This window comes from Paroedura picta, chromosome 1 (genome assembly GCF_049243985.1).
Source record: "Paroedura picta isolate Pp20150507F chromosome 1, Ppicta_v3.0, whole genome shotgun sequence".
In the NCBI taxonomy this organism is placed as follows: domain Eukaryota; kingdom Metazoa; phylum Chordata; class Lepidosauria; order Squamata; family Gekkonidae; genus Paroedura; species Paroedura picta.
In genome coordinates, this window is record NC_135369.1 from 36873640 (window position 1) to 36893148 (window position 19509).

At 40.2% G+C, this 19509-nt stretch overlaps 1 protein-coding gene across 10 annotated transcripts in view; it reads left to right on the forward strand.

Annotated features, from left to right (window-relative positions):
• CCDC88A (coiled-coil and HOOK domain protein 88A) overlaps window positions 1–19509 on the forward strand; it is a 128603-nt gene that overhangs the window by 76810 nt on the left and 32284 nt on the right. For all 10 annotated transcript variants that reach the window (XM_077333752.1, XM_077333779.1, XM_077333761.1 and 7 more), the window contains exons 18-26: window positions 4626–4767; window positions 8118–8294; window positions 9256–9417; window positions 10544–10821; window positions 11288–11431; window positions 12278–12464; window positions 12759–12904; window positions 18811–18903; window positions 19079–19293. In XM_077333752.1, coding sequence (XP_077189867.1) covers window positions 4626–4767; window positions 8118–8294; window positions 9256–9417; window positions 10544–10821; window positions 11288–11431; window positions 12278–12464; window positions 12759–12904; window positions 18811–18903; window positions 19079–19293 — 1544 coding nt within the window. The remainder of the gene's footprint in view (window positions 1–4625; window positions 4768–8117; window positions 8295–9255; window positions 9418–10543; window positions 10822–11287; window positions 11432–12277; window positions 12465–12758; window positions 12905–18810; window positions 18904–19078; window positions 19294–19509) is intronic.

Genomic DNA, 19509 nt, shown 5'->3' on the forward strand with positions numbered 1-19509 from the left:
TGTCCATGCCACTATGACTTACATAGTAGAAATAGGTTACAGCTAGTAGTCTTTATTGTAGTCTAAGCTAAACTCTGGTAGAAATTGATTAAAAGACAGAAGTGATCATTTTAACTCACCATAGCATGCTACTATCAGCATAGTAAGGTTCTATAATTGACCTTTAAATTTATATCATATTTGCTGATTTACATCTTCGGTTACACGTCACATAATACGTTATAAATAATTGTACTCGTTAGTGTGGTTTACTGTAATAGATTCCTGATACAATCCTACTAGTAGAAAAAGACTATTTTAATTTCACATACTACACAAAGCAGTATACTCAGCCCTTCTGAAAGCATTCTTGGTTCTCATCAGGTTACTGCACCTGCCAATGTAAGGCTTGTGGCATACAAACATCTGTTTATTTGGTGTAGTCTTTCTTTGTGTTCATCCTGGAATCAAAATACATGTTAAGAAAAACTGAGTGTTCTGTCATCTCAGCAACCTCCCTGTCAGCATGCTGCTTAATTGAGAAGAGTGGCTGGCTCTGAAGTGTGTTATTAAGCACTGATTGGCATAATGATGGTGGAGACTTCCGACTTCTCTGTCTTGAGGCAAGCAGCTTGGATTTTATGTATCCAGACTTAGTTTTAGTATATCATTGAGTCAATATGACCTTCTCAGAGAGAATTATCCCCTTGAGATGTCTTGTTTCATTTAACAGGTCCACAATATCAAGTTCATATCCAGTTTATTTATTGCTTAAGGATGTAAGAATGCTAGTTGTTTGGGGAGTATCAAGGAATGAAGGAGTCGGTGCTGTTGTAGATTAGGGCATTGGGAAATGGTATTCAGTGGCAGTGAGGCTGGGCAAGTAGAGGCACTGGGTAGCTGTATTTGGGGGAGATAAAACTAGAAAAACTGAGCTGAAACTGAATGAGTATGGAAACTTCTATTAAGACGACAGTATCCCATGGGTAGAAAAGTATAAGGAAGAAAGGTTTTGCATTTAAGTTACTTTCAAAAATGTAATTACATTTCATAGAAATAGAATTGTCTAAGCAATGTTTATTTGTGTAAATTAATTTTCATTGTCCATGGGGTCGTGATGGGTTAGACACGACTTCGCACCTAACAACAATGAATCAGGATGGCTGGAAGAAAAAAGAGGGACTAGTCTAATTGAAATGTCTTGATTCTGAGAATCAGCAATGACATTAAAGTAGATGGTACTGTGGTAACTTTCTGTCCCCATTCCTTGATTTGCTGTATTAATAGGTCTGTATCCAGTTTGGATGATATCCTTCTTCCATGTTCCCCTGTCCTGCATCCCTAAAGCGCTATATGTCTGAGTCACAGAGAAGTTCAAAGTACAACATTTCCACAAAATAATCCAGTCTCAATTCACGTTTCCTTAATTATTTAAACAAATGCAGATTTTCCTGAAGTCAGATGTTCAGTGGCAATAAACAGGATCATCAAAATGACCTGTGTGAAAATGATCTAATGCTCTCAAATCACTGTGGCATTCAATGCAGATCTGTTGTTTCTCTTCATTTACTTATTGTTATGTCCCGCCTTTCTCCCTAGTCGAGACATTGTTCTCCTCTCCTCACAATAACTGTGAGGTAGGCTAGGAGTGTGCAGCTGGCCCCTGAACCACCCAGTCAGCTTCCATGACAGATTGGGGATTTAAACCTGGGTCTCCCAGCTGCTAGTCTGAAGTTAATGATCTCCAAGAGATTTGAGGAGGCTTTCTTTTCCTTTTTCATATAGGAAGCTGTGATGTTGTGCTTGCTTTTGTGAACAATATTAGGATACATAATTACTCAGCGGTAGTATCTGACTTTTAAATAAATAAATAATGCAAATGGAAGGGAATAGTGCCTTAAATAGTGCTTTAAATGACGGGTTGTATACTAATAGTACTAATAGTCTTGGAAACCAAAATTGGATGGTAGGTGAGGCAAAATATATTAAATCAACTTTGTTACATCAAGGGAAGTAGCAGTTTTGAAACATAAGCTGGAATCATAAATACATTAAATAAGAATGCACCTGCATGATAATTTATTCCTTGTTGTCTTCTTTGCTGCTATTTTTAACAGACAGGAGATGCAAATTCAGGAGGCTGCTCTCCGTGTCTTTCCGAACAGAGGACTGTAATCAAGCTCATTATTTATCTTTACACTTGTTTTGGAATGCAGCCAAAATGAAAGATGTTCACTGGCAATCCAAATAGTTGCCATCTTGGCTGTTTATATTTTATAGAACTGAGTATGACTTCATTAAATACCTAACATACACACAAACCAGCACAATTGATGTTTTCCATTTTTGTCCCTTACGGCAGTCCTTAGTTCAGTTCATGTATCACATTAAACCAACCTTTCTCAAATTTTTTACCATTGAGAAACCCCTGAAACATTCGTCAGACTTCGAGAAACCCTAGGGGCAGTGCAATGGTGCAGAATATGGTTGGGAAACATAGCTGTGTACATGCCCACCTGGGATCCCTCTCCTTCCCATTCCCTCCAGGCCCATCATTGGCCATTATGAGAGGGAGTGTGTGTCAACATGACCATATATGGCAATAGGTCATATCACCCAGTAAATGTTCAACAAATTTTTAAAATATGTTAAAACTAGCTTCAAAACTAGTTGGAGGTGGAGCAACAGAGTGTTGTCAAGGCACTGGCCCTGGCAGGCAGGTGTGTGTGTACAGGGTGACGTGGCAGCAAGTGGCCAGTGATAGAGGGCGGGAAGAAGAAGAGTTGGTTCTTATATGCCTCTTTTCCCTACCCGAAGGAGGCTCAAAGCGGCTTACAGTCGCCTTCCCATTCCTCTCCCCACAACAGACACCCTGTGGGGTGGGTGAGGCTGAGAGAGCCCTGATATCTCTGGTCGGTCAGAACAGTTTTCTCAGTGCCGTGGCGAGCCCAAGGTCACCCAGCTGGTTGCATGTGGGGGAGCGCAGAATCGAACCCAGCATGCCAGATTAGAAGTCTGCACTCCTAACCACTACACCACACCCTGATTGGCCCTATTCCAACTCGCACACCCCGGACTCGCTCCACCCCTAGTGCAGTTTCACAAATATTAAGAGAAACCATGGATAAGATTGATATGTAATTGATATGTAATTTGCTGAATTTGTGCATGCCTTATATAAAGGGTAATGACTGGGGAAGGCACTGGTAAACCACCCCGTATTGAGTCTGCCATGAAAACGCTGGAGGGCGTCACCCCAAGGGTCAGACATGACCCAGTGCTTGCACAGGGGATACCTTTACCTTTACCTTTATATAAATTAGATATAAATGATGAGATTTTTCTTTTCTTTAATCATGGAGTAGGAAACCTCTTAAGAAGATAAAATGTTAGCTTTGTAAAGAAACATGCAGGGAGTTGTTGCATTATGATGTTACTTTTAACCACTGTCAAGGAGAAATTACAAACTCAATCTGTTGCCAAGTTCATGTACACCTTCTGAATCTTCCCTCTCCATTCTCACCTTGAGAAATTCAGTTTAAAAACAAACTCTGGCCATATGAATGTACATTTGCTGGTTAATCCACACTAATTTTTTGTCCTCAAAAAAGATTCTAGGCCAGGGATTCCCAACCAGGGGTCCTGTGGTATGGGGAGGCCTGGGCTGTCTTCTCAGCTTCTTTCCAGCTTACATGAGGCAAAGCCATCATAGTAGTAGTAAAGGCAAAAGGAGTGCTAAGGGTACAGGGTAGTGATGTTATTTCTGGGGGGTGGCAGTGGAGTGTGGCCAAGCTGACATCACTCCTGGGACTCCTCAATTTCTGAAAAATTATTTCATGGGCTCCTCTATGGTCAAAAGGTTGAAAAAGGCTGTTCTTACCACTCCAGGTTAGAATTCCATTTTGGGATGGGGAACTAATTTTTGTAAAGCCACATACCTGGATTTGTACACCTGTTTTCTTCTCTCCTTTCCACCCAGCAACCTGCTGGATTTGTGCACATTTTTCCTTAGCTATAGGTAAATGTGAAGAGAGCTTATATTAACATTGTTGGTTGGGTAACAGGTGCAGTAGCGCAAATGGAAAATATTCCAGAAGAATTAGCACATTTAAATTTCAGTCTAGGCTAATTTAATAAGATGCATAATTTTAACCACACGCGTACCCTGGAACCAGAGATATTGGAATGTGATGTGGATTGTATTCCCCTGCCTTGTGCAACTTGCATGCTGCCTTATAGTCAAGTAACACATTTCAAATGTACTAAATTGAGACTAAAGGTTTGATCTTATGAACTATTAACCAAAAATGCTTGTAGTCTTTCCCCTTCCACAACAGCCTCCCTGTGACCCTCTAAAAGGGTGCAATAGCCTAGTAATAGGGTGCAAAAGCCTAGTAAACAAAATACAACCCATGGCAGTGTGCTGCAGTGATTATGAATCATGTGATTTAACTCTTGTATGAATGCTCTGTTAAGCTGTCACTGTCTCCTGGCATTTTCTCTTCTGCCTTCCAATGTTGGCTGGAGGTGGTCACAAGAGACTTCTATGGAAAGGGGATGATCTCTACTAGCAATTTATTTAAGATGAATTTCTGCTGCTATATAAATAAAATAAATAACACTATTTTTATGGTTTCATTAAATAGTAAATACAAACTGTTGGAGTCAAGGTTAGAATCCACATTGAAAAAATCACTTGAAATAAAAGAAGAAAAAATTGCTGCTTTGGAAGCTCGGCTAGAAGAATCAACAAATTTAAACCAACAGCTGCGCCAGGAACTTAAAACAGTAAGGAAAACACTGTTGCTCTTACATAAAATCCTAAATATAATTTTCAAATGTATGTAATTGAATTAAATATTTTTAACTGAATAATATTTTCTAAGACTCTGTGAAGTCTGCAAAATACAGAAATGCATGTTTCGTATCTCTCATTATTATTATTATTCATTACATTTTTATACTGTCTTCCCTTGCGGCTCAGGGCAGTTTACAGCAGGGGTAGTCAAACTGCGGCCCTCCAGATGTCTATGGACTACAATTCGCATCAGCCCCTGCCAGCAAACGCTGGCAGGGGCTCATGGGAATTGTAGTCCATGGACATCAGGAGGGCTGCAGTTTGACTACCCCTGGTTTACAGCAAAGAGTCACAAGTTTATAAGTTCCATTATAAAATCAGAGTCCAGTAGCACCTTTAAGACCAACAAAGATTAAATAAATATTAAAGATTGAATAAATCTTTGTTGGTCTTAAAGGTGCTATTGGACTCTGATTTTATTGTGCTACTTCGGACCAACGTGGCTACCCATTTGAAGTTCCATTATAAACTTTGAAGCTGTTAACCATATAACTATTTAACATAAACTATTTCTTTAACATAAACTATTTCCCTGTGGGACTGTGCTAGCTCTAGGAGGGCCCTGATCTCCTCTGGGAACTCATCGAAATTTTTGAATAGATTTGTAAGCACTGCTGATCTTGGAAAGCAAGTATTGCTAAGTAACTCCTGATATTTCTCAACAAAAAGAATATATAATTGACTCATTTCACATTAATTTATGAAGACTTAACTTTAAAAATAACTATCAGAGTTGAAAATAATTATCAGAGTCCAGTGGCACCTTTATTTTTATTTATTTATATTTTTTCTGGTGGCAGTATTTGCTGTGTGTGTTTAGTAATACAGTGACCTCGAAATCCCATGTCAAATCTTGGTAGCTAAGCAGGGTCAGCTTTGGTTAATAGTTGGGTAGGAGACTACCAAGTAAACTTGGGTTGGGTGCTTCAGAGCCAGAAGCGGCCGGTCTCTCCTAGCGCAGCAAATGCCATGTCACGGGGGGGGGAGGGGAGGCTGATGCCCACACCTCCCCTCCCCCCCACCCCGCAGTGTAGCGCTTGCTGCGCTGGGAGAGACTGGCCGCTTCAGGTGTTGAAACGCCCAACCCTAAAGGAAACCCAGGGTTGCTATACACAGGCAGGTTATGGCAAACCACCTCTCAGTGTTTCTTTCCTTGAAACCTCTATAGAGTCACCATTATGGACATGCAAAAAAAAACCCCAAAAAACAAAACAAAAACAGAGTATTTTTTGGTTTGGGTCTATTGGATCTGGAAAAAAATTTATACTCTCTCCCATCCCCCCCCCCCCAAAAAAAAAGAAATCCCAGAATTAAATACCAGTACAGTATTCAGATCTGGGATTTTTTTTTTTTGAAATTCTGAATTTTTTGAGGTTAAATAGGCCCAAGGAAAAAAAAACTGATTTAAAAAAGCCAGCCCATTAGTATGGCTAGCATGGCTTTCCCCACTGCACAGTTTAAAACATGTTCCTGGAGAAGTTGGCCCCAGAATCAGCCTGCAGTGGGAAAGTCTCTCCCTGCAGCACCCAGATCTGGCTAGAAACTCTCAGCTCTTGTCACTCTGGCTGATCCTGGACTGGCTCCTCTCACAGCTCAGTTTAACTGTTGCAGGCGGAGCCAGCCCTAGCCAACGTAGCATGGAGCTCTTCGTTCCTGCTGCCTCAGCTGATCTTCACTGTAGCTGGAATATATATACTGGAATTAAAGCTGTAAAAAATCAGCTTTATTTGGGCTTAGCTATACCGGTGCCATTAGTTGGCTGCCACTAAAAAAAAAGTTCTGAACAGCTGACATTAGCGATTTAACTTTTATTGATTTTTGTGGCAGTTTTTCTATAGTTTTTCTAAATACGAATGGGGAGGAGCAGAATAATAGACATTATGTTGCCAAACTACATCTGCAAGTAGTAGCCGTTTCAGTAAATAGCTTACTTTTCTTTGGAAACCAATAATAAAATACAGTTTTTGTTACTTCATATCAATAAATTCCAAATTAGATGGGATTACAGTAAATCAGAGTAGTACACTTCCTATAAAATTATTATCATCATCATCATCATCATCATCATCATCATCATTCGATTTATTCCCCGCCACTCCCTTGCGGCTCGTGGCGGGTTACAACATCTTAAAACCCCATTATAATCCATTAAAACAACAACTACAGTTTCGGCATTATTAGTTAACTAACTAGCCTGGCAAGATCGGCTAATTAACTTCCCCTCCCACTACTGGCAGGTGAAGAGGGGATACCAGTCCCAATCCCAGATCCAGGGGGGGGGGCATAGGTGTTAGCCTTGGCCTCAACCGTAGACCTGGCGGAAGAGCTCTGTCTTGCAGGCCCTGCGGAACGATGGAAGGGCCCGCAGCTCTCCCGGGAGCTCATTCCACCAGGCAGGGGCCAGGACCGAAAAAGCCCTGTCCCTGGTCGAGGCCAGGCGTGCTTCCCTAGGGCCGGGAACAACCAACAGATTTTCACCCGCAGAATGTAAGGCTCTGTGGGGGGCATAGGGCGATAGGTGGTCCCTCAGGTATGTGGGTCCCAACTCGCGTAAAGCCTTGAAGGTTAGAACCAAAACTTTGAACCGGATCCGGGCAGCAATTGGCAACCAATGCAGCTGCCTCAGCACTGGCTGAATGTGGGCCCTCCAAGGTGTACCAGTGAGGACATGGGATGTGCATGGGATGATTTAAAGGTCATTAGGGATTGGGAGGAAGGAGATGAAGCCCTATGGAACTTGGGCTCAGAGTGGAAATAACTCCCCTCAGGGCAAAGCCATCTGGGTTGAGATGGTTTTAAGAATGTGCATGTGAGTCAGGCAAGGATTTAACACCTACTTCCAGATTTCAACATGACCACAGTGAGATCATTTTTTAAATTAGTTTGGGTTTTTAATTGTGGTATAGTGCTAATGGTTTAAGTGAAATACTTTTTAGTTTTGTCCCATATTAGTATACCAGCTCCAATGTGTACATCCCTACGGAAGTGCTGAAAGTTGGACAGTACAAAGACCAAGGCAGTGTCATATCACAAAGCACCATTATACTATTGCTGCAGTGTGTCTACCTAAGATGTTGGTATGGCTTCATTGTAGCAATAATATAATGGTGTTTTGTAATGTTTCCCATTCATAGTACTTCTATAGTTCTGTAGTATTGCATGCATCCCCATTTCTATCTTATCTGAAAATAAGGAAATATCTGAAAAAATTTCATTTTGTTTTGTCAGCCAATGTATTTAGTATAATATTTTACATGTTTAAAATTGAATTGATTTTTAGGTTAAAAAAAATTATGAAGCACTTAAGCAAAGACAAGAGGAAGAGAAAATGGTACAGAACTATTCGTCAAGAACTGGAGAGGAAAGTCAGTCTATTAATAAATGGGAGAGAGAAAGTCAGGAAACCACTAGAGAACTTTTGAAGGTTAAAGACAGATTAATTGAAGTAGAGAGAAATGTGAGTAGTGATTATAATTATTTTTGGTCTTATGAGTTAAATTTGTCCAGGTGTCTATATAAAAATCACTTAAGCAAATTTCTGCTACTCCCCCCCCCCCGGTTTTTTTAGAATTAAGTTCTGCAATGATAAATAACAATATTTTTAAGCAAAATTATATCCTGCTGGAAAACTGGAGCTGATTTTAAATTCTGAGCCATACTTGGCCATTGATTGATTTTTGTATGTGCTTGTGACAGTTCTAGCTAATTCATAAACTGCTATTTCCAGGCACAAAATTATATAATGCATATGTAATATTACACGCATGTAATATGAGAACCAACATGGTCTAGTGGTTGGAGTGTCAGGCTAGAATCCTGGAGGTTTAAATCCCCACTCTGCCATAGAGGCTTGCTGGGTGATCTTGGGCCAGTAGCATACTCTCAGCCAGTTCTATTTTGCAAATTGTTGTAAGAATAAAATGGAGGTAAGGAGAACCACGAAGGCTGCTTGGGGTCCCCATTGGGGAGAAAAGTGGGATATAAATGCAGTAAATAAAATATGATTTGTTTGACTATCACTTTGAGCATAGCAAATTTCCGGCTTTGACTAAGTTTGTAATATTGAGATCTGTGTGCAGAAAGCTTCACTCTTTGTACATGGAGGAGACATTTTTGTGTGTCCAAACGTAGCATTCTGTAAACCTTTCTTGGGGTCTAGGCATACATGATCAAAAACGAATGGGGGCAGTGCATATGAATCACATGATTCTTAGTCATTCTTCTGATTCTTCACACCCATTTTTGTACCATTCAAATGCTATCAATCAAAACAAGTTAGATTACTTAAATATATTTAGGCTTTCTTTCATTGTGTGATTTCTTTTTACCAGACTATTTTTGTATGCAGTCCAGTCCTGAATATAATGCATGTTTCTTGATCTAGGCAGTGCATGTATGTATTGTATTTTTTTTTTAAGAATGCAACATTGCAGGCAGAGAAGCAAGCCCTGAAAACACAACTAAAGCAACTTGAGACACAGAACAATAACTTGCAAGCTCAGATTTTGGCACTTCAGAGACAGACGGTTTCCTTACAAGAACAAAATACAACTCTACAGACTCAAAATGCCAAGCTTCAGGTTCTGTTTTCACAAATGTATTTTATCAAAATTCATAACATTAATCTTACAAGGAAAAACTTAACTGTTAATCACATTCATTTTAGATTTATTGTGGGGGGGGGGTAAGCATACGTTTTTCATGGATCACAAATGCGCATGACTTCACAAACAAACAAGTAGGGCCACTAGGTAGTCTCTTCTCCCTTTCGGTTCTGTCTGTATGTGTATATTTGCTATTCCTTAAAAAATCACCAGACCTTCATTCTCCATTGCTATCTCTTGTGTAGGTTTTCCTTGTGCAGAATGGTTTGACTTCAGTAGTGCAAAATGGGGGCTTCATCTTGTAGTGTTTTACTCTTCTAACCCCACTTACATCTTGGTTTTGGGATCAAAGCTATGATGTTTCCCAGTTTTGTACTATTTTTATGGACTTCATCTATTTTTCAAAATAGCTTATCTTACATTTTACAACAGTTTTAGACAGGCAAAGGAGAGAGTATTGGAAACAAAATGTAGAATTCTTTAGAGAAATCTGAGTAATCCTGTATTGGAAACAAAATAAAGCGCAAATCTATAACTGAAGGCAACAAATATTGTTAACATTGTTAACAAATTTTGTTAACAAATATTGTTAACATCTATGATTCTATGATTCTATAATTTCTCATGATAACAAAAACTATCTAACCATGATCTCATAGGTTGGTCGGTTTGGGTTCAGATCGTGAGGGGGGTGTCTGGGGGCCCAGTGGACGTTGTTAAATCAGTTGGCCTCAACCAAATGCCTGATGGCAGGGCTCTGATCTCTTCAGGGTGCTCATTCCATCAGGTGGGGGCCATGACAGAAAAATATCTGGCCCTAGTTGAAGCCCTACTTGCTTCTTTAGGGTCAGGGATCACCAGTCAGTTGGAAGTGGCACAGGGATTTTGGGGAGGATGTAGGCAGAGAGGCAGTCTCTCAAGTACACTGGGCCCAGACCGTGTACACAGAATTCTTTCGAGGAGAAATCTGAATAATCATGTTTTATGTATGTTATTCCCTATGGCAGGGGAGGGAAGGATTATGGTAGAAAAAGTAGGTATATATTTTCATCTAGTTAAAGTGTTTTATTATCACGGTCCAATGTCATTGTCATTCTTGCAGGTAGAAAATTCCACTATTAATTCACAGAGTACTTCTCTTATGAATCAGAATGCACAGCTGCTGATTCAGCAGTCTGCTTTAGAAAATGAAAATGAATCTATAATCAAAGAACGAGAGGATTTACGATCACTGTATGATTCACTAGTCAAAGATCATGAAAAATTGGAACAGCTTCATGAACGGCAAGCTGTAGAATATGAATCTTTAATTTCCAAACATGGAAACCTTAAGTCAGTGCATAAAAATCTTGAAATGGAACATAAGGACTTAGAAGACAGGTAATTTTGCCTTAAATCTGAAATTCTGTATGTTTTTTATTATTATTAATTATTGCATTCATAAACCATCTGATGTCAAATACAGAAAAAACAGTAACAATCCATCTGAATAAACTAAAATCACATAAAAGAATATGAAACTTAAGCATAAAACATCATAATATGCCCTAGACACAATTACTGTCAATTATCTTATTTCGGGCTCTGCACAAATAAACATAGGATTTGGCCACTTGGCTTGAAAAAGACAGGTTTTCACTTTTTAATAGTTTATCTAAGCAAGTCTCTGAGGAATCGTGGAGTTCACCGTGGAGTGTATGTTTTCAGCATCATTTTATATTGAATAATGAAAATTTAAAAAATTTAAAGTTACATTAAAATCCTTAAAATGCCTAACCTGACATTCTAAATCTTTTTACGACTTAATTCCTGAAAACAGAATTATGTTAGGTATTTAACTTTACAGATATAATCAGCTGCTGAAACAAAAAGTACAATTAGAAGAATTGGAGAAAGTTCTCAAAGCAGAACAAGAGAAGATGGTACAGCAGAACAAAAATCATGAAACTGTAGCTGCAGAATACAAAAAGCTTTGTGAGGAAAATGACAGGTAATGAAGCATGAATAATTCTGGGTTTATATTTATCATTACATATCATGACTGTATTTTGCATTTTTAAGGGTAAGAGAGCATTTTATAACCCTCCCAATATATGGTAGCTTCTGTTCACATTGACGACAAACTGCAAATACCACAGTGGCTTGGCAAGGCACACTGGAAGAGTAACAAACTAATAGTGAAAATGTTACTTCATTTTATAGACAAAGTACATTTTCTTCATACTCATCAGTGGTGTTCCATTACAAAGAAACTCTAGAAAAATACATGGAAATGTATAATATTATCTCAGGATATTTATTCCTATGGATCTAGGTGGGGGGAAAATGAAGCTTGTTGGAATATCAAACACCGAATTTCAACTTTAAGACAGTACTTATTGGGAATGAAAAACAATTTCCATTAAAATTGAATGGCTATTAAGAATTTGAGATTACGACTATAAGAAAACTTACAATGTCAGGAAACAGATCAAGATGGGTAGCAGTGTTAGTCTTTGTACCAGTACAAAAAAACAAAAATCCAGGAGCACCTTAAAGATTAACAACATTTGTGGCAAAGTATGAGCTCCTGTGAATCACTGGACTCTTTGTTCTTTTCTAATGTCAGGAAATAAATTCAAGTTAATTAAAATGATTTTAATATTAAGATTTTGAAATACAATGTAGATTATAAATTCTTCCTCCTTCTACTGCCATTAGTTTAACAAGAATATATGCACTGATATGATGCACAGTTTAATTTACTAATATTTATGAATATTGCCTATTAAGTTCCTGCTTGAACATACTTAAACTCTTTAATATATTTTTGTATTTAATATATTTTGAATTACAGGTTAAATCATACATACACCCAGCTTTTGAGAGAGAACGAAGTTCTGCAAATAGATCATAAGAATTTGAAAACACTTCTGAACAATTCTAAACTGGAACAAACAAAATTAGAAGCTGAATTTTCTAGGCTCAGAGAACAGTACCAACAACTGGACATTAAGCATACAAAACTGAATAATCAGTGTGAGGTAATGTGTTTGCATTATTCAAAAAATGACTTTTTTAAGAACACCATGGATTCACATAAAATGCATACAACTTTTTTTTAGATTATATGTGTATGGCATACTGGAATTGTTAAAGACCTGAACAGAAACTATATGGCTCCTGCTTTGCTTAGAATAATAACAGTAGATAAGTAAATTTTCTATATGTAACCTGTTATTATATTACTTGTCTTCTGAATGTTTTTATACTGCATGGAATACAAGTAGTTGCAGGCATTGTTTATACTAAAATATAGTGTTGTACATTTTTAACAGTTGCTTAGCCAGTTAAAAGGAAATTTGGAGGAAGAAAACAGGCATCTGTTGGATCAAATACAAACGTTAATGCTACAAAATAGAACATTATTGGAACAGAATATGGAAAGTAAAGATCTTTTCCATGTTGAACAGAGACAGTATATGTGAGTACCGTAGAAAGGTGAACCAGTTGTATATATGACATAACTGCAGATGGATTCTGAAATGGAAATGATTACATTAAAACACATTTGTAGAGTTTTTAAAAACTCTAAAATGTTCTGAAGCTACTTCTCCATAAGTACAGAACTGATTTGTATTATTATTTGTATTTATTCAATTTCTATACTGACCTCCTGAAACCAGCTCAGGGTGGCTCACACTACTCTTGTGATCTTCGCTTCCATGGTAAGGTTTGCATTGACGATCATGGCCAAATTCCTGCCTGAGTGTGTAAGCGCACTTCTTCATATGGGCCTTTCCTAACCAATCACAAGACCTCTCTGTCTTTGAAGGGCAGCCATCCATAGGAGATAGAACTGGTTGTCTTCAGCTAATTTAGGACATCCCAGTCCAAACCCTTGGATGAGCTGGGCAAGAGGGTTCATGAAGATGTTAAATAAAATTGGGGAGGAAACCACACCCTGTTGCCACTCCACAAGGTAGCTAATAGTGATGCAATAGATTCTCCCCAGGCGCAACCCTCTGTCCATGACCTTGGGAAAAAGGAGATTAGCCACTGTAAAGCTGTCCTACATATCCCTGCATCACCAAGTTTGCAAGCCAAAAGCTTGTGATCAGCTATGTGAAATGCTGCTGTGAGATCAAGCATCATGAACAGTGCCAACCTACCTCAATCCAGCTATTGTCAGAGGTCATCCATCAGGGCAACCAGCGCCATCTCCACCCCACAGCCAGGCTAGAAGGTAAACTGGAATGGATCCAAGACCAAAACCTCCTCTAGGTATGCTAATAACTGGGCTGCATTGGCCCTTTTAGGGCCCTTCCTAAGAAACAGCAGATGTGAAACTGGATGGTAGCTGGCCAGATGGCGTGGATTCAGGGATGAACCACCATCTCTTTGAGCCCCCTTGGGAAATATCCCATTGAAAAGGAGAGATTATCTCCCCAAGGGTGACTCCTATCCTTTTGAAGAGCTGTGAGGATCAGGAATCCAGAAGACATGTTGTTGGCTTCACTGCTTCTATAAACCTACCCACTTCGGTCAACGTGAGCCACCTGAAGTCATCAAATCCTCCCTCCAAAGACAGCCAAAGGGCCTCTAGTTCCCTTACTGTATCAATAGTTGGTGGGAGCTTGTTACATAAGCATCGAGATTTTATCGGCAAAAAAGCTCCCAAATGCCTCACAGCTGATGTCCAATTGACTATTATTTTGGTGCCCTCCCTCAAGGGCTGTGACCTAATGCAGTGGTCCCCAACTTTTTTATCACCAGGGACCACTCAACGCTTGACAATTTTACTGAGGCCCGGTGTGTGTGTGGGGGTAGTTTACTCCTCTACTCTCAACCACTACCCTAACGCTCTCTGATCGTTATGGTAATGTTTAAACATCCCTTCAAAATAAGATACAGCCACGCCACAACAATGAACATAAGGAATATTTTATTTTCATGGAAATTCTAACTCATGACAATGACAAATCAATGGGAACCCTGAGCTTGTTTCTCTGCAACGAGATAGTCCCATCTGGGAGTGACGGGAGACAATGACACCCGAAGTGTGTTGTAAAGGGCCGGGGGGGGGGTGAAGTAAAGGGCCAGGGGAGGAGGGAGAAGGCGTCCTCTGCAGCCCACCTCCAATTAGTCGACGGATCACCTGTGGTCCGCAGCCCACAGGTTGGGGATCGCTAACCTAGTGGATGTGATGGATTCTGCAAAGAATTTGTGTTTCACAGTCTTCACCATAATATTATAGGCTCTCATAGGCATCCTATCAGATGTTCTTGAAGCTTTGTTGTGAGTCTTCCTCCAAACTTGCTGTAGTCATCTCAGTGCCTGTACAGGTGACCATTGAAAAATGTTGGTTGCAATTTATCTTGAACAAGCATTCCAAATCATTATAAAATAATACTTTTAATGCATTAGAATAATAGAATCATAGAATCATAGAGTTGGAAGGGGCCATACAGGCCATCTAGTCCAACCCCCTGCTCAACGCAGGATCAGCCCAAAGCATCCTAAAGCATCCAAGAGAAGTGTGCATCCAATCTTTGCTTGAAGACTGCCAGTGAGGGGGAGCTCACCACCTCCTTAGGCAGCCTATTCCACTGCTGAACTACTCTGACTGTGAAAAACTTTTTCCTGATATCTAGCCTATATCGTTGTACTTGAAGTTTAAACCCATTACTGCGTGTCCTCTCCTCTGCAGCCAACAGAAACAGCATCCTGCCCTCCTCCAAGTGACAACCTTTCAAATACTTAAAGAGGGCTATCATGTCCCCTCTCAACCTCCTTTTCTCCAGGCTGAACATTCCCAAGTCCCTCAACCTATCTTCATAGGGCTTGGTCCCTTGGCCCCTGATCATCCTCGTCGCTCTCCTCTGTACCCTTTCAATTTTATCTACGTCCTTCTTGAAGTGAGGCCTCCAGAACTGCACACAGTATTCCAAGTGTGGTCTGACCAGTGCCGTATACAATGGGACTATGACATCTTGTGATTTTGATGTGATGCCTCTGTTGATACAGCCCAAAATGGCATTTGCCTTTTTTACCGATGCATTACACTGCCTGCTCATGTTTAGTTTATAATCCACAAGTACCCCAAGGTCTCGTTCACACACAGTGTTACCTAGAAGCGTATCCCCCATCCAGTAGGCATGCTTTTCATTTTTCTGACCCAGATGCAGAACTTTACACTTATCTTTATTAAATTGCATCTTGTTCTCATTTGCCCATTTTTCCATTGTGTTCAGATCTCGTTGAACTCAGTCTCTATCTTCCGGAGTATTTGCCAGTCCTCCCAATTTGGTGTCATCTGCAAACTTGATGAGTAGTCCCTCCACCCCCTCATCTTTTGTTGTTGTTGTTGTTATGTGCGAAGTCGTGTCCGTCCCATCGCGACCCCATGGACAATGATCCTCCAGGCCTTCCTGTCCTCTACCATTCCCTGGAGTCCTTTTAAGTTTGCACCTACTGCTTCAGTGACTCCATCCATCCACCTCATTCTCTGTCGTCCCCTTCTTCTTTTGCCCTCGATCACTCCCAGCATTAGGCTCTTCTCCAGGGAGTCCTTCCTTCTCATGAGGTGGCCAAAGTATTTGAGTTTCATCTTCAGGATCTGGCCTTCTAAAGAGCAGTCAGGGCTGATCTCCTCTAGGACTGACCGGTTTGTTCGCCTTGCAGTCCAAGGGACTCGCAAAAGTCTTCTCCAGCACCAGAGTTCAAAAGCCTCAATTCTTTGACGCTCAGCCTTCCTTATGGTCCAACTTTCGCAGCCATACATTGCAACTGGGAATACCATAGCCTTGACTAAACGCACTTTTGTTGGTAGGGTGATGTCTCTGCTTTTTAGGATGCTGTCTAGATTTGCCATAGCTTTCCTCCCTAGGAGCAAGCGTCTTTTAATTTCTTTGCTGCAGTCCCCATCTGCAGTGATCTTGGAGCCGAAGAAAAAAAAATCCGTCACTATCTCCATTTCTTCCCCATCTATTTGCCAGGAATTGAGAGGGCCGGCTGCCATGATCTTTGTTTTCTTGATGTTGAGTTTCAAGCCAACTTTTGCACTCTCCTCCTTCACCCGCATCAACAGGCTCTTTAGTTCCTCTTCACTTTCTGCCATTAGAGTGGTATCATCTGCATATCTGAGGTTGTTGATATTTCTCCCTGCAATCTTGATCCCAATTTGTGACTCCTCTAATCCCGCCTTTCTCATGATGTGCTCCGCATACAAGTTAAATAGGCAAGGCGACAGTATACAGCCTTGCCGAACTCCTTTCTCAATTTTGAACCAGACCCCCTCATCTAGATCATTAATAAATATGTTAAAAAGTACCGGGCCGAGCACCGAGCCCTGAGGTACCCCGCTACTCACCTCTCTCCAGTCTGATGAAACACCATTGAAAACAACTCTTTGAGTGCGGTTCTCTAACCAATTCCCTATCCACCTGACTATCTGAAAATCCAGATTGCAGTCCTTCAATTTATCCATCAGAACATCATGGGGAACCTTGTCAAAAGCTTTACTAAAATCCAAGTAAATGACATCAACCAAATTTCCCCGATCCAGCAAACCTGTTACTTGGTCAAAAAAGGAAACTAGGTTGGTCTGGCAGGACCTGTTGGAGACAAATCCATGCTGACTTCCTTGGATCACCAAATTGTCCTCCAGATGTTTGCAGATCGCTCCCTTTAATATCTGCTCCATTATCTTCCCCACAACAGAGGTCAGTCTCACTGGTCTGTAGTTTCCCGGGTCATCCTTCCTCCCTTTTTTGAAGATCGGAATAACATTTGCTCTCTTCCAGTCCTCCGGGACATCTCCAGTCCTTAAAGACGTTCCGAAGATGATGGACAAGGGCTGTGCAAGTTCTCTGGAAAGTTCTTTGAGTACTCTCGGGTGCATTTCATCCGGACCAGGGGATTTGAACTCATCCACTGCAGCTAAATGCCTCTCGACAACCTCTCTATCCATGTTAACCTGCCACCCAGACACTGTCCTTTGGCTATTGCCATCTCTAGATGTGCCTAAACACTTTGACCTGTGGGAAAAAACAGATGTAAAATAGGCACTAAGCCTTTCTGCTTTCTCTGCATCTTCCGTTAGAGTTTGTCCATCCGCACCCAACAGTGGGCCTATTGCCTCCTTTAGTTTACGTTTGCTCCTCACGTAACTGAAAAATCTTTTCTTGTTACAATGGGCTTCCCTGGCCAATCTTAGCTCACTCTCAGCTTTGGCCTTTCTGATGATTGATCTACAGTGCCTAGTAACCTGTAGGTACTCTTCTTTAGAGCTGTGCCCTTCCCTCCATTTCCTGAACATTTTCCTTTTCTTTCTTAGTTCCTCTTGAAGTTCTCTGTTCATCTAAATAGGCTTCTTAGAGGTCCTGCAGTGTTTTCGTCTTTCTGGGATACTCATTGATTGAGCATGCAATAGCTCCTGTTTGAGTAGCGCCCACCCTTCACATGCTCCCTTCCCTTCCAGCATTCTCGTCCATGGTATGACACTCATCATGTCTCTGAGTTTATTAAAGTTTGCCCTACGAAAATCCAACATCCGCGTCTGGCTACAAGCTTCCTTGGCTCCCCATCTCAAAAGGAATTCTATGAGGACATGGTCACTTCCCCCTAGGGTCCCCACCTCCTTCACCTCATCCACCAACTCTTGCCTGTTGGTCAGTATTAAGTCTAGTATGGCTGAACCTCTTGTGGGTTCATCTACCATTTGATAAATGAAATTGTCAGCCAGGCAGGTCAGAAACTTGCATGACTGAGGACGCTTTGCAGAGTTTGTTTCCCAGCACACACATTACCATTGTTACTAATTGCTTATTTTAAAAACAAAGAATGAATTTACAGATTAGTACTGGAAAGCAGGAGATTGCAGCCTTTAGAAAGCAAAAGTAACAAATTGAACTGAAGTGTAACATTTCTTAAATGGTAGAGCATTCCTTTGGGAGAGTTTTCATTTTAAAATGTATATGTATGCTCTCCAGCTAGAGTGGTTTCCCAAGGAGTGCTCAGCCTCGAATGATTTTCTTAAAAGTGAAAATATCTTTGAACAAAATTGTTCAAGGTTAGACCACTTTCTTTGTAGGGCTTTGAAGACCTGTAGAAATTGGATCAGAAAATAGCAGCAAAATATTGAGACTTTATGAAATATATTATACCAACTGCACTGGCTTCCAGTGCTATTTTTGACCTTACCCATCCACATTCTGCACAGTGCATCTAGTTCCCTAGAAATAAAATATTACTATTAGAGTGCTGGAAAAATCAAGAACCAGGAAAATCTGTAAAGGCCTTATAGTGTTGGAACATAAAATTCACAGAAAAGGAAAATTTGTAGAAATAGAAATCTCTTTTGAAATTTATACCTATTTTTCCTGACAGTGACAAGCTAAATGAGTTAAGAAGACAAAAAGAGAAATTGGAAGAAAAGATTATGGATCAGTATAAATTTTATGAACCATCACCACCAAGAAGGTACTATATTATCACAAATGTAAAGAAAATGCTTTTCTTCTTGATGATTCATTTCTATTAGTCTGTCAGAAATGTCCATGCATATTAGTTAGAGAAATTATTTTTTAATGCAAAAAGGTCAATGCTATTTGAAATGTGATTCTAAAATTAGTATTTCTCTTTATATCTTTGCAAGGAGGGGCAATTGGATTACTCTGAAAATGAGGAAATTGATAAAATCTAAGAAGGATGTTAATCGTGAACGTCTCAAGTCTCTTACTCTGACACCTACGCGCTCAGAATCTAGTGAAGGATTTCTTCAGCTGCCCCATCAGGATAGTCAAGATAGCTCTTCGGTGGGCTCAAACTCACTCGAAGATGGTCACACTGTGGGGACCAAAAAAAGCAGCAGTGAGTAAATTGCTTAATTGTAGTTAGGAGCAGTATCCGATATAACCTGGTGGTAACCCCATCTGGGGGGAAACCCCTCAGAACATTTAGGGAAAAGGTTGATTTAGAAGCAATTTGATCACTTTCTTGCAGAATGGGGAATCAAGCCCTACAGCAGATGAATATTCCTATTGTGTATAAGGGCTGCATTATTTAAAATGATGAAGAGAGCTAAAG